The following is a 13,279-nucleotide window of genomic DNA, read 5'->3' as shown; positions in this document are numbered from 1 at the left end:
TTCCTCCTTCCCAGAGCAAGATCTTTTTTTCTCATCTTTGTCTTTTTGTAAAAGAAAAAAAAAGTTCAAGTTGGTCTATCTCTACCCTCTTTGAAACCAGCACCGGGCCATTCTGATCACCACTTCCCCACAGAGACCTTATGGTGCTGGATGCAGGTTTCAGGATGCCACTTGCTTTCCTCTTGGCAGAAGACTGAGGCAAAGAAGGAGGTGGCTTCCAGACTGCTCTAATGTTTGCTTCTTGCAAAATCTGTATTCACAAGCAATGCTGCAAATGCTTGAATGGGTCTACTCAAATGGCTCACACCAAGGATTATTCATACCTTCAGGCACCAGTACTGGAAATCTAATTCACTTTTTGGTTTATTTATTTTTTCTGCTAGGGAAAAACTGCAGGGCTGAAAAACTCATCAGCTATCTAGTGGGAGCTACTGCAAAGGCAGCCAAAGCAAGGCCCTTCAGACAGAACTTTCGAAAGTTTTTTGCTGTGTCTTCTCCAGCCTGTATCACTGGTTTGTTAGGTCAATTCTGACATTTCTTCCTCAGCTATCTTTGCACCTCACATTCACATCTGTAACTGCATTCTTTCTCTGCCCCGCCCAATATCCTCAATATCCTCATGATCTTTAATAAATCCTTTCCTCACTCCCTCAGAAACAAAATTAAAAAAGATTGCAAAATTACACTTTCAGCAACACAGCTCTTACGCTCCATAACTTGGGCTACTTTTTGGATTTTTCTCATTCAGTTCCTAGTATAAAGACTACCATACATCATTTTTCCTCCGTGTTTAGGTATTGGAAGCAAAAATATGCTTGAAAAAATGAAGTGAATTGAACCACTGTAATGCCAGAGTATGATTTATAAGATGCTGAAGCTTTATTCTGTATTGGGAAGACACTTGACCTCAGATGTCACTGAGAAAACCACACGAATTTTCAGTATCAACTATTTTATACATTCAATGTTTTTCCACAGAAATGTGGAATTATTTTAAGTGCGTTGCCCATTCTGTTGGAACAGAATGGTTGCTGTTGCGAAGAAAGACTGTTTGCTTGCTTTACCTGAGCTAGTAGAAGCAGGAGACTTGCTGCGTCGGGATGGGCCTGGGCTCTTGGTGGTGCTCCTACGTGAACTCGAAGCTATTTTAGTATAGGAAGTGGATTTCACCACCCGACATTCTAGAAGACAAAGAAACAGCATAAGTTAGCAATTAAGAAAGCCAGCAAGATTCTGTAACAGAAAGAGTATTGAGAAGTGAAAACATTTAGCCCACGCTTGTTTCCATTCACCTTGAGGAGTTTTATGAGAAAGTATAAAATCTGTATAAATGGCTCCATTAAAATCCAAGTACAGTACGTACCATATCCCAGACAAAGAACTGCTGCAGTAATCCAGAGTTTTAAATTCCATGGTTACTGCAGGTACTTAGGACAGCTTAATTTAACTGTGCTGAGACTACTCATAAAATTTATTTGCTTTTGAAGATTTCAGTACAAGTAATACAGCCATTTTTTGTAAACAATCCAGATGCAATGTAAGCATCTTTGTCAGCCGAGGCAGTCTCCTCTAGAAAAACCGGAAGTCTTCGTTTCTGTATCAATATGTTACAATTGAACACGATGACGCAATTGTCTTCCACCGATGAAAGGTTTGAAGAAAATAAAGCAGGTTTGTTGCTCCTGCTTAATCCTCTGGTGAGCAATAGCCCACATTGTGTAGCACACACAATTCATCACAGGTGAGGGAAACGGCACTGCTCGCTCATAAGAGACATCAGTAAAATCAATGAAGAGGCGAAATTACCCTCCCACTCGAGAACACTACAAGATGTTCAGGTTAGAGTTTATGTACACCCACACAGATATGTAGGCATCCTTGCATTACGACTGCAAAATGGTTCTTGGCCTGGGGATGAAAGAACTTATTGTGCATAGCACTGATGTCTTGCACTCCTAATGGATACTAGATTAATCATCAGACATATTACACAGTTGAGAAAAAAAATCCACTTCTTAGTCAGTACACAATTAAAACTCTGCAGCAATGTTTACACTGTCTTCACCTGACAATGTCAGTACACTTCACTTGTTTAAAAATACATCAGTAAACATTTAGTTCTGTACCAGACCTGTTTCCTATTTTATTCCCATGGTTAAAGTTCCTCAACAAAGGTTAAGAGAAATAAACAAGAGCTTTTTCTTCCTAGTCAGAAAATACCGTGTACAAGCCTGCACATTATTTAGTCTTCACAGATCAGTGGAGCCTGTAACATAGTTTAGACAGATTAGAGAACAAAGAAATAAAATTGAGCATAACTAATTAACTTAAACATATACACCCGAGAATGATGTAATGAAATTTATTTCTCTTGGCTGCCCTAACTGTTTGTCTTTCATCAAGCTGTTCAAGGAAATAGAAGCAAGAACTGATGCGTTACTGAGTGAAACATCCAGCACAGGTGAGAGCTGAGAGGAACAGAGAGATGCCTTGATCTTCCCAAAGAAGCTTTTCTTACCAAAGTCTCCACATTCCTAATGCCCAATAGTAGCTAATTTCTTTCTCTTGACATTTTTTTGTGATTCATTGATGACTTCTCTTGTTTTATACCTAACAGTGGAAATGGAGAAAAACATTTACTCTATGAGGAAATTATCTACTGAAAACAGGTGGAATCAGATGAAAGCTTTCAATTAGGTGCCATTAGGTAACTACAGCAGGAATCTTACATTGATTTATTGCCATAAACAGCTACTCCAGAAATTATATACAATGCAAATGTAAGCAGGTTCTTTATCTGCCTGTAAACAAAAATGCAGAATTTTCAAACATCTAACAGCCTGTTAAAACTGTGATGTAATCCTAGTGTGGTGCTCATTCACAGGAGACAGTCAGGAAGGGGAACTGCATATTCCAATGGTCAACAAACAACAATAAATAAGTAAATAAAGCAGAATGCTTCAACCAAGTGAAACCCATTAGAATATATCATTTGCTTCGTTGAAGAACTTAGGAGTCTATGAAGAAAACAGCTACTTTATGCAATATGTAAAAAGCTCTCCTCTTTCCAGCATGTAAAGAAAACAATTGTCTACATACCTCTCCCACAATTCATACTAAAGCCTAACTCTTATTTTAATACAAGTATTAATACTCATTCAGGTTCTCTCAATACCTTAAAAACACCCAGTCTTAAATATGTTATCACAGAGGCATTATCACCGTATCTAACTGGGTCAGACTTGGCCAGCAATGGGTCTGTCCTGGAGCCAGCTGGCATTGGCTCTGCCAGACATGGGGGAAGCTGCTGCTAACTCCTCACAGAAGCCACCCCTGTAGCCTCTCCCACCTCCAAAACGTGGCCATGCAAACACAGTTCATTTGCAAATCATCCTGAGGGGCACTTACAGACCCTGACCTGTGAGTAACCCCACACAAATGGCATACTGCCCTAAGAGGAAGTCACCTCTTGCGGATAAACAATCTCTCTCCATAGGAAACACAAATGACCATATGATAATCCAAGAAATGTACAAGCATCACAGGATCATAGGATAATCCAGTTGAGACATGAGAAATTCCTAGTCCAGTTTCCTGCTCAAAGCTTGAAGCAGCTTTATATTCATAGTCCTGGATGACTTGGGGGACATGTCAACCCACTTGGGGCATACACAGTGCAGGAGGATCTTGGAGAACATCGGTGTCAACCTCCCATTCCAAGTGACAGAAAAAAACAGTAAGAAGAGATGCTCTGCTCGCTCTCACAAAAAAAGGGAAGACTCTGGGACTGTGCAGGCAGAAGGCAGCCTTGGCTGCAGTGACCATGATAGGAGAGTTCAGTACTGTGAAGGGATTGGAGGGCAAAATGCAAGATCACAGTTCTGGACTTCAGATAAGCAGACTTGGGACTCTTCACATATCTGCTTGGAAGAGTCCCATTGGATAAGACCCTGGAGAGAAGAGGGACCCAAGAGAGCTAAGGAATATTAAAAGATCACCTTCAAATTCCACAACAGTCCATCTCAACAAGCAGGGAGATGTTCAAAAATGCCAGGAGGCTTGCATGGATGAACATGTTGCTGTTGACCAAATTTAAACATAAAAAAGAAGCATAACATAGGTGGAAGCAGGGACAGGTAACCTGGGAGGTATATAGTCCAAGTCCCAGCATACAGACACAGTTAGGAAAGCTGAAATCCAATTAGAATTGAGTCTGATGAGAGACATCAAGAGCAATAAAAAGTGTTTCTTTACACACAAAGGGAATAAAAGGAAGACTACAGAAAATGCACACCCATGAAACAGGGCCCCAGTGTATGAGATAGGGCACCAATGACACAGAATGTGGAAAAAGCTAAAGTATTGAATGGCTTCTTTGCCTGTCTTCACTATCAAGCCAAACCTTCAGGAATCCCAGGTCCTAGAAGCAGCGTGAAAGTCTGGAGAAAGGTAAAACTATTCTGAGTGGAAGAAGATCAGATTAGAGAATACTTAAGCAAAACTGACACATGTAGGTCCATGGGACCTGACAGGATGCACCCTGCAGGTGCTGATGGAGTTGGATGATGTCATTGTGAAGTCACTCAATAGTCTTTGAATGATTGTGATGATTGGGATAGCCATTTGAAGACCCAGCAGATCTCACTCCTATCTTCAAGAATACCCAGGGAACTACAGAAATCAGCCTCACATCAGTCCCTGGGAAAGAGACAGATAAATGAATCATGAAAATAATTTCAAGGCACATTAAGGACAAGAAAACCATCAAAAGCAATCATCATGGATTCACTAACAGGAAGCCATGCTCAACCAATTTGATAACTCTGCAACGCAATGACCAGCTTGGCAGATTCAGGGATAGCAGTGGATATTGTCTACCAGGACTCCAGTGAGGCTGGTGTCTCAGACATTTTTCTTTATATCCAGTCTAAAACTTTTGTTTCAATTTGTATCTATCACCACTCACCCTCTTACCAAGCATCACTGTGAAAAGCCTGACTCCACCACCTTGATGGAGAAGAGATGCTGCCCCTCTGACATTGGAGGCTATTGGCAGGTACCCCTGAAGCAATTTCCTTTTTCACACTGAAAAACCCCAGCTCCCTCAGCCTCTCCTCACACAGCAAAAGCTCCAGCTACCCCAAATGATAGTCCTTCTCTAATTGCCTCCAGTTTAATGATGTTTCCTTTGAACTGGGGAGCTTTGAGCTAGACACAGCATTCCAGATGCAGCATCACGTGCTAGGTAGAGTCAGTTCCCTTTCTCTACTGAGTCCTATTTAATCTATGTCACAGAAATACCATCTTTTTTTCCTATTTTTCTATTTGTTTAAACCCTTTTGAGCTCAATTATCAACTTCTTTGGCACAATTTTCTTGTTCCTCTCAAAAATAATTCACAGGCTGTGAAATTTTAAAAGGTCACAGTTCAAATAAGCATATATTCTCTTTAAGGTAAACTTGTCAAGTGCCATCTTTTCTATGGGTTTATGAGTTTATTCTTAAAGGACATGAGCTATGGCATGGCCTGTGGAGAGCCATGTAGGAAAGCCTTCAGTACTGCACGCAGCAGGCTCAAGAAACACATGCTTTCAAAGACTAGGTCAGGACTAGTTCCAGAGTCTAAAAGGATTTCCAGTCATGGGCAGAGTGTACCCAGGCTGCTTGTTTTAAATAGGTCTCAGCTCCCAGGAACAGTTTATGCATGCAATTCTGTTGTCACATTTAGTTTGTAAAGTAAAATTTTACTGCAGGCAAAGATCCCACTCAGTAACCACACAACCACTGCTTGTTCCTCTAAGACATTACCATAATTTGCCTGTTGCTGTAGGAAAGCTCTGTGTGTACAGAGAAAACAAAAGAAAAATGCATGTTTTATTGAAACTGTGTTTTCTACACCGAATCTAAACTGGTGAGCAAATTAATACATACCTTCTCCTCATCAACAGTATTTGGATTACTTTGCAAGTACTGTAACAGAAGAGTGTTTTCCCCCCAATTTTCTTTTGATGCCAAAACTGTATCAGAAATAGATCTGAACTCCTGACAGAAGGGACAACTGCCTTTCTCACTCATGTGGGCATGGCATTCCCAGCCAAGAAGAAACACCAAGTGTTTCTATATTATGTTTAGTAAGGAAAGAAATGTTTCATGAAACCCCAGTCCTTCCTCTCACCATTGACTGACTGAGATTAAAGGAACAAAATGATGACACCCATGGTAATGCAAGACAAAAGAAGGTCAACTTTACAGTTTGAACTTTACAGACTTTATTGTTTTCCAACTCAAAATATTATACAAATAAGAATGATTTTCCAGTGAAAACATCTTGCAATAAGATATTCTATTGTATAACTACACACAAAGCTATAAAGTAGGAGAGAGAAGTACAGACTAACAGCAGCAAGGCTAAAAATGTAACACCGCAGTCCCTTTATTTTATGGAATATTACCACAGAGTTCTGAGGCCTTTCTTGCACATTAACAATAGGGCTGAGGAAAAAAAAGAGAAAATACCCCAAGGTTACAATCTGACATAATTAAGACTTGTAGGGACAAGATAAGAAAAATAGAGTTACTGTGATTGTACAGTGGTGTCAATCAGCAACAGGAACTGTCAGAATCAGGGGGGAAGCCCAACAGACATACTTGTGAGCTCTTGACTCTTCCTGCTGCAAAATGGATAAAATGAGGTAAGCATAAAGTAAACAAAGGATGCTAACACATGGAATCACAATGCCTGCAGTCTCCAGCCCCATGATGTTTCATTTCGAAAATGTTACATTAGCTTCTACGCTCATTAGATTTTACAATGGCAAAAAAGCAGCAGAGAGTAACTAATCTGCAATAAATGTGTCATAAAATGAAAAAGCTTAATGTGCTTCTAGAGAAGACTGTGAAAAGTTATTTAAATTACCAGGAGATCAAAAAGGCTTACTTGTCAGCAACTCAGAAGTTGACTGTATGGCCTTCATGAGTTCTTTCTGGGCAAAAATATCACTCTCTGCTGTGTTTTGCTTTTCTTTGAGGTCTGTGTGTTGGGAATAGATTTTATATTTTCAGTATCCCTGCCAATCTGTTTCTCTAAGACGAGAACATTTAACTTGGTTTCAGCAACAGCTGTATCCTGCAGATAAGCAAGGGGGGAGGATCAGGGATGTCTGTGGTTGTTGGTAAGCCACTTTGCTGTAAGCTCCAGGCTGCTGCCTTTTACCACTGCTTAAAGACATTAGCGTCACCAGCAATGTCCTGAGGCCAATCAATGGATCATTACCCCAAATGCAGTACCAATTTCAGTTTTTAATGTTAATGGTAATTTGTCCCATGCTGCTAATTCTTAATGCAGCTAATAAGATTTTACTTTTCAGCTGTATTCATGCCTTCAATTAATGCCAGTAATCTTCTGTTTGCAGAACTAAGTTTCACTCTCTTCAGCAAGAGCCTCTTGTCTAGTGGCATTGATACACACTGCAATTCACCCTACTCAACTGATCAATCACTGGCAGCTATGACTTGCAATTACAACATGTTCAAAAGGGTAACTATCATGCAGTTTCCAAAAATGAAAGGGATATAGAGCATTTCACAGAGGTTTAAGTAATTTCTAAGTTTCTATCGTCATGGTTGTGCCTGCTTCAATTTTTTTCCTGCATGTCTTCCTGTTCAATGTGTTCCTGAACACTTGCAGATGCGGGTGGACAGCGATGTATGTGTAGAATGCAAAATCCTTAAGTTTGATCCCATGCTCTAAGCTCTATGTCACTGTAAATGCATAGGGTTTTGAGACATTGGATCTTCTGATTTGATTTCTTACCAGTAATTGGTCTTCCACACATGATAAAGATTAGGAATTCTACTTTACTGTGTGCCAAATGCTTGTGGAAGCAATTACCTAAATCTCCTTTTTTTTCTGCAAAGAAATATTCTTTGATTGGGGTGTAAAATACAGAAACAGCTAGATTTTCTTTCATGTGAAAAATCATTCTCCAATTTTGAAACAGGGGTAAGTATATACAGTAAAGTACAAACTATTAAAGCCATCTATTACTTATTACACATCAAGAAAAGAGAATCTTGAAAGATCTCAGGAACACAAATCTCTTAACCATAGCTAAGAATGTTTTCAGATGTATGCACTACTCCAAAAATACCTCATTGAGACATAAGACATTAGAAATGTATTATCACTACTAGTATTATTACAACTACATAATATATGATATTATCACTAATATATTATTCTACTCTAATGTATAATCTTCAGATTCTGAATTCAAATGTTTCTAAATTCACTGAAGACTAAATATTTACCAGAAGAGGTAAACAGATTTACGTATAAATCAAGACGTTTCTTCAAGTATTTACAATTCTTTCTCCGAACATGTTCCTTCCATGTGTCTTAAGGACACTGTTGGGAGGATAAACTCATCTAATGCTAGATAAAAATATGATGAATTATGAACTATTCACCCCACAGTCCTTCTACAATCAATGTTCAATGGAACATTTTTCAGTGTTCATTTCTATGACCTATCTTAGGAACCTGTAAGTTAGAAAGGATGAATCCTATGAATTATCAGATATTCATGAATTATCAGATACAAATTTTAGGTTTTCATTTTTGGTGAAAATACCCTAATTAGAAGCAGTATCTGTGGACTAGTAAGAAAGACCTATAGGCTTTTTTACTTAATACAAACAATAACAAAAGATTTTGCTGTAATTTGTAATTTTACTGTGTATGAGTAGATTTTATCTCCCCACCTTCTCCAAGTCCTAACCGTTTTGTCAGATTCATCTCACACAAAGCTCCACATTAATATTTTCTCTACAAAAACAACATTATGTTAAATATTGCTTTACATCAGAATCTTCTATCTTGAAATCTTCTATCATGAAAGATTCTATCATGAAAGATTCCAGCAGTAGAAAAAAAAGGATTGAAAAAACAGTTTTCATCACTGCAACAGTTTTTCTGATGAGGCACAATATCTAATTATTTTCGAGTTCTGCATTTTTAGGCAGAAAAAACTGGAATACTTCTTAAAAACCTGCTTGTCTCAGTGAATCTGAAATACTTCTGATTGAATTAGTGTGAATGAACTTGCATAAATATTAATTTAAAATATTAAAATATTAATTTCTGAATTAAAATATTAATTTCTGAAATTAAAACTGGACTATCGGAAACTGTTTTATGATACCTGAAGACTGAGTTGAAATAAGAGTTCTGTCATTAGCTAAAACATACCTCTAGCACATATTCTCTTTGACATGTCTTGCATGTCTTGACACATACTCTGTTTCACTCCCAGAGATTTTAATTATCACTGTTTGCTCAATATTCTTCAGCCAATATTTTCCAATGCCGATAAAAATGTTCATTAGTTTGCCTTGTGTTCAGCATCCTTTCCCTACACCTCTGCAGATGTACCATGCTAGCTGCAGTGACCAAAATTTCACAAATATCACTACTTTTAACTGGAAATGTTTAAGATGGCACAACTAATTGCGACTGCAACCACCTGTGCTATTTTTATTTATGGCCACAGCATTATTCTTCATGAAACAAAGAAATGTGGCATGTCTTTGCTTATCGCTTTCCTTTTCTTTCTGTGACAAAAGCTTGTTTACTGGACATATAGTATATCAACAGATATCTCAAAAATCACTGCTGAAGTCACAGGAAAAATTCAACATTGAAGTGCCTTACTTTATCTGCACAGTTTGGATGGCAATTTTCTTGGTATTGTTTTATTCATTCAACTGGAGATGAAATGAGAGAATGGTACAAATTAATTAGTTGCAAACTCTTCTCTTCATCAAAATTCTTGCTTTTCTGTTCAGCACAAAGAGGTAATATTTGTCCTATTACCCATTAAAAATAATTTTCTTCTTTACTTTGAGAATAACCAGACCTCCTATCAAATCCATATGATAAATATATTAACAGCATCCTAAGCACCAAGTACACAGGCATTCTATCACATATTTTTTCAATTACTGTCTAAGAGAAGTGTCAGTGCTGCAGTCCAACAAATTCTGGTGTTCTGGTATTACTACTTGCTGTCTGAGGAGTATAAATTGTTTTCAGTTGTTCACTATTTCGAATTACTCTTTTGGAAGTTTAGAAGCTGAAGCCATTTCCCAGTTACAAATATAAACTCTCATTTGCAGAACATCATCCTCACATGAAAAATATCAGTTAAAGGTATTACTGAGAAACATCCATTCAAAACACTTAAATTTTAATACATTTTAGAAAGGTCTCCTGAAGTTACAGATTTTTCTGTGTAACTTATTTGTGGTGAGCAACAAAATATGTATTTAAGCTGCCCTACCTCTGCTTTGATTTTTTTTTTCAATTAAATCTGCCCACTTATTAGTCTAACAACTTTATTGTGAAGTATTAAGTTTTAAAAGCCTTTTTTTTTCTTCAAAGAAATGAATTAGACTATAGTGGGATAATGATTACAGTCATAACAGTTAAACACAAATCAAATTCCCATGGCTTACACAGCTAATTAGTTAGATTAGCAAAGAGTCTTGCAAAAAACAAGGGATATACAAATATAAAATATCCATTAAATAACAGGTGAATATGAGACACCAATTGTTGTGGGGGGTTTTCTTATTTAAATGATCATTAAAAAGATTAACTGCAATCAGGAAGACAACATAAATTTAACAACAGTGAGACTAGAAGACAAGATACACTAAGAAGAGAACATGTCAAAGAGAGTTTTTAGATAACATTTTCAAATTGGAGAGATGTGAAGAATGTTTAAAGACACATCTAAGATAAACTCCAAGCTATCAGACACTATTTTATGAGAATTTTGAAGGACAGATAAAGATCCAAGAGAGAAAGTCAAAGCAAATGCCTATCTTTAAAACTGGGACACAACAGAAAACTGGGAGTTGCAGAAAGGACACCCTTATTTGAGATTACTGAGAAAAGTTATCCAAAGGGAGAGTACAAAGAAGACAAATCAAGCTCCCTTCCTTTTGGTTATGGCAAGACAAAAAGCAATGGGCACCAACTGAAACAGAGGTGATTCCCTCTGAGTAGCAGAAAACATCTTTTCACTTTGAAGGGACCAAGCACTTGGATGGGTTTCCCAGAGAGATGGTGGAGTCTCTGGCCTTAGGGATACTCAAAAGCCATCTAGACATGATCCTGGGCACCCAGCACCAGATGAACTTTAGAAGTCCCTTTCAAGCTTAGCCCTTCTCTGGGCATTCAAGACAATACAAAGCAAGAAAGGAAACAATATATTTGAAGGTTAAAGAGATTAAAATTATATACAGTAGTCAAAATAGTTTTGTCAAGAATAAATTCTGTCAAAGTAGTCTTCCTATAAAGGATAACAGGAGAGACAGTAGAGATTATAAGGCTCAGAACTTCGAAACTCAAGCTGCGATTCTAGAAAATACCATCTATAGAAATTGCTTTTAAGATGGGCATTGGAAAAGCTAACCAGGGTAGTTTATTGTCAAACTAGGAGACAATGAGCAGAGAAACTCACCAGAGTTCCTGGTCAACATTTGTCTTAATATGCAATTAATGCAATTAATTAAATGCATTTTAAATCTGTAGATAACTACATAGTCATACTACCACAGGTAAAACTGTAAGCATTGTGGAACAGTATAAATCTGAAAACTACAAAGTCATCAGAAAAAAACAGATAACATTCAACAAGTCCAAGATACTAGAACCACAAAAGAATAAGCAACACAATAAAGGTTGAAGCCATCACTACAAGAGTCAGTTCCTTAAATGCAGAGCAGCAGTTCTGCAAAGAGGGACGTAAGTGTTGCAGTGGGTCACATGCTGAATTTGAAATAAACTACTACAGCAAATGGAATCATCCCCCTCTGAGGGCATCACCTCTGTAGAGAACATCTGACTTAATCCCCTGGACTACTGCAGTGTTAGCTAACACAACAAATCCACTTTTTTGTTTTCCATTTATGAAGATTTCACCTTCAGAGGATTAAGAGAGTACTAAGGAATATTTCAACGTGAGGAAATATGACTAATGAAGGAGAGCTAATACAAATGGGAACTTTCTTTTCAGAAAAGAAGTGATGAGACAAAACAGCAGCCTTCAATACTAAATAGGCTGCCAAAATGAGAAAAACTAAAATCTTACAATTAGTTTTATATCAAATACAACAAAGCAGAGAGATCTTAAGCTTCCAAAAGGTAGATTAATTCAGACATGAGAAAACCTGTTTTCAACTGCAAAGATAAGGAAGTACTGGAACAGATCATGTGGAGGACTTGTTGAATTTCCCTAACCCCAATTGCACACACACGTTAGCCAGAAACCTATAAAGTCAATTTAGGTAGGGCAGGTCCTCCTATGGAACCTCTCAAATCCCTTCCATGATTCTTTTGATTGAGTCTTCCTAGTATGACTCATAAAAGGTACTCCAAAATTTTTTCACTGTCAGCACTTCTGCCTGAATTTAGCTGAAAGATAAGTAAAAGGAGGAGATACACTCTAACTGTATGTAAAACGGGGTGAAAGTCAAAGAACATTTCAGTAAGGGAAAAGTGATTGCTTAATTGTGAATTAAAATCATTATCATTTCCTGACTTGGGAGACTATTGAGATACAAATCTTTTTTTTGTCTTCAAAAGCCAGAATGATTAACTTTTCGAATTTTTCTCAATATGACATTAGCAGAACTGATATCTCCAAAAAACAGACCTTCTCCTTCCCAGACAATTCAGAGTCTGATCGGCTAATATTGTCTCATACCATTGATATATATGTACATTCCCTCAAAACTGACTAGATGACAGAACTTCCTACTGAAAGAAGATATTTCTTACTGGCTTCATGGATTAGATGCTTTTGTACTTTCATTAGACAGATCTAAACTGATTTTGTAATGCTAGAGTTGATGAAAAGGCATGATGACTCTATCTACATTTTCCACAACTCAATCTGCTCTCAAAATACAACTTTCATTCTTAAGTTCACATGCATGTCCAGATAAAAAAACCTAGATGAAAACCGAAAAGCTCACCCATTCCATGTAGCTCACGAAAAGATATTAAAAAAAAAAAAAAGAGAGAGAGAATGAGAGAATAAAAGCCAACCAATCAAAACCACATTAGCCTACATAATCTTTTGAAGCACTCTGGACTGTAACCATGTGAAGCAAGGATCAGAGGTTAATATGCAGCTAGTGCCTAAACGATAATCAACAAGAAGAGTGTAGGCAGGGGGTACAGAAGGAGTGCTAACTATGGATCAAAAGAC

The 13,279-nt window shown here is 37.5% G+C and overlaps 1 protein-coding gene across 3 annotated transcripts in view; it reads right to left on the bottom strand.

Annotated features, from left to right (window-relative positions):
* The window catches only part of DCLK1 (doublecortin like kinase 1), a 236,390-nt gene that overhangs the window by 80,461 nt on the left and 142,650 nt on the right, over window positions 1–13,279 (bottom strand). For all 3 annotated transcript variants that reach the window (XM_058045184.1, XM_058045185.1, XM_058045187.1), the window contains exon 5: window positions 1,065–1,181. In XM_058045184.1, the coding sequence (XP_057901167.1) occupies window positions 1,065–1,181 (117 nt within the window). The remainder of the gene's footprint in view (window positions 1–1,064; window positions 1,182–13,279) is intronic.

Source organism: Melospiza georgiana, chromosome 2 (genome assembly GCF_028018845.1).
Source record: "Melospiza georgiana isolate bMelGeo1 chromosome 2, bMelGeo1.pri, whole genome shotgun sequence".
Taxonomy (NCBI): domain Eukaryota; kingdom Metazoa; phylum Chordata; class Aves; order Passeriformes; family Passerellidae; genus Melospiza; species Melospiza georgiana.
The sequence above is the reverse complement of the archived record's forward strand: the minus strand, read 5'-3'. Positions and strand labels throughout refer to the sequence as shown.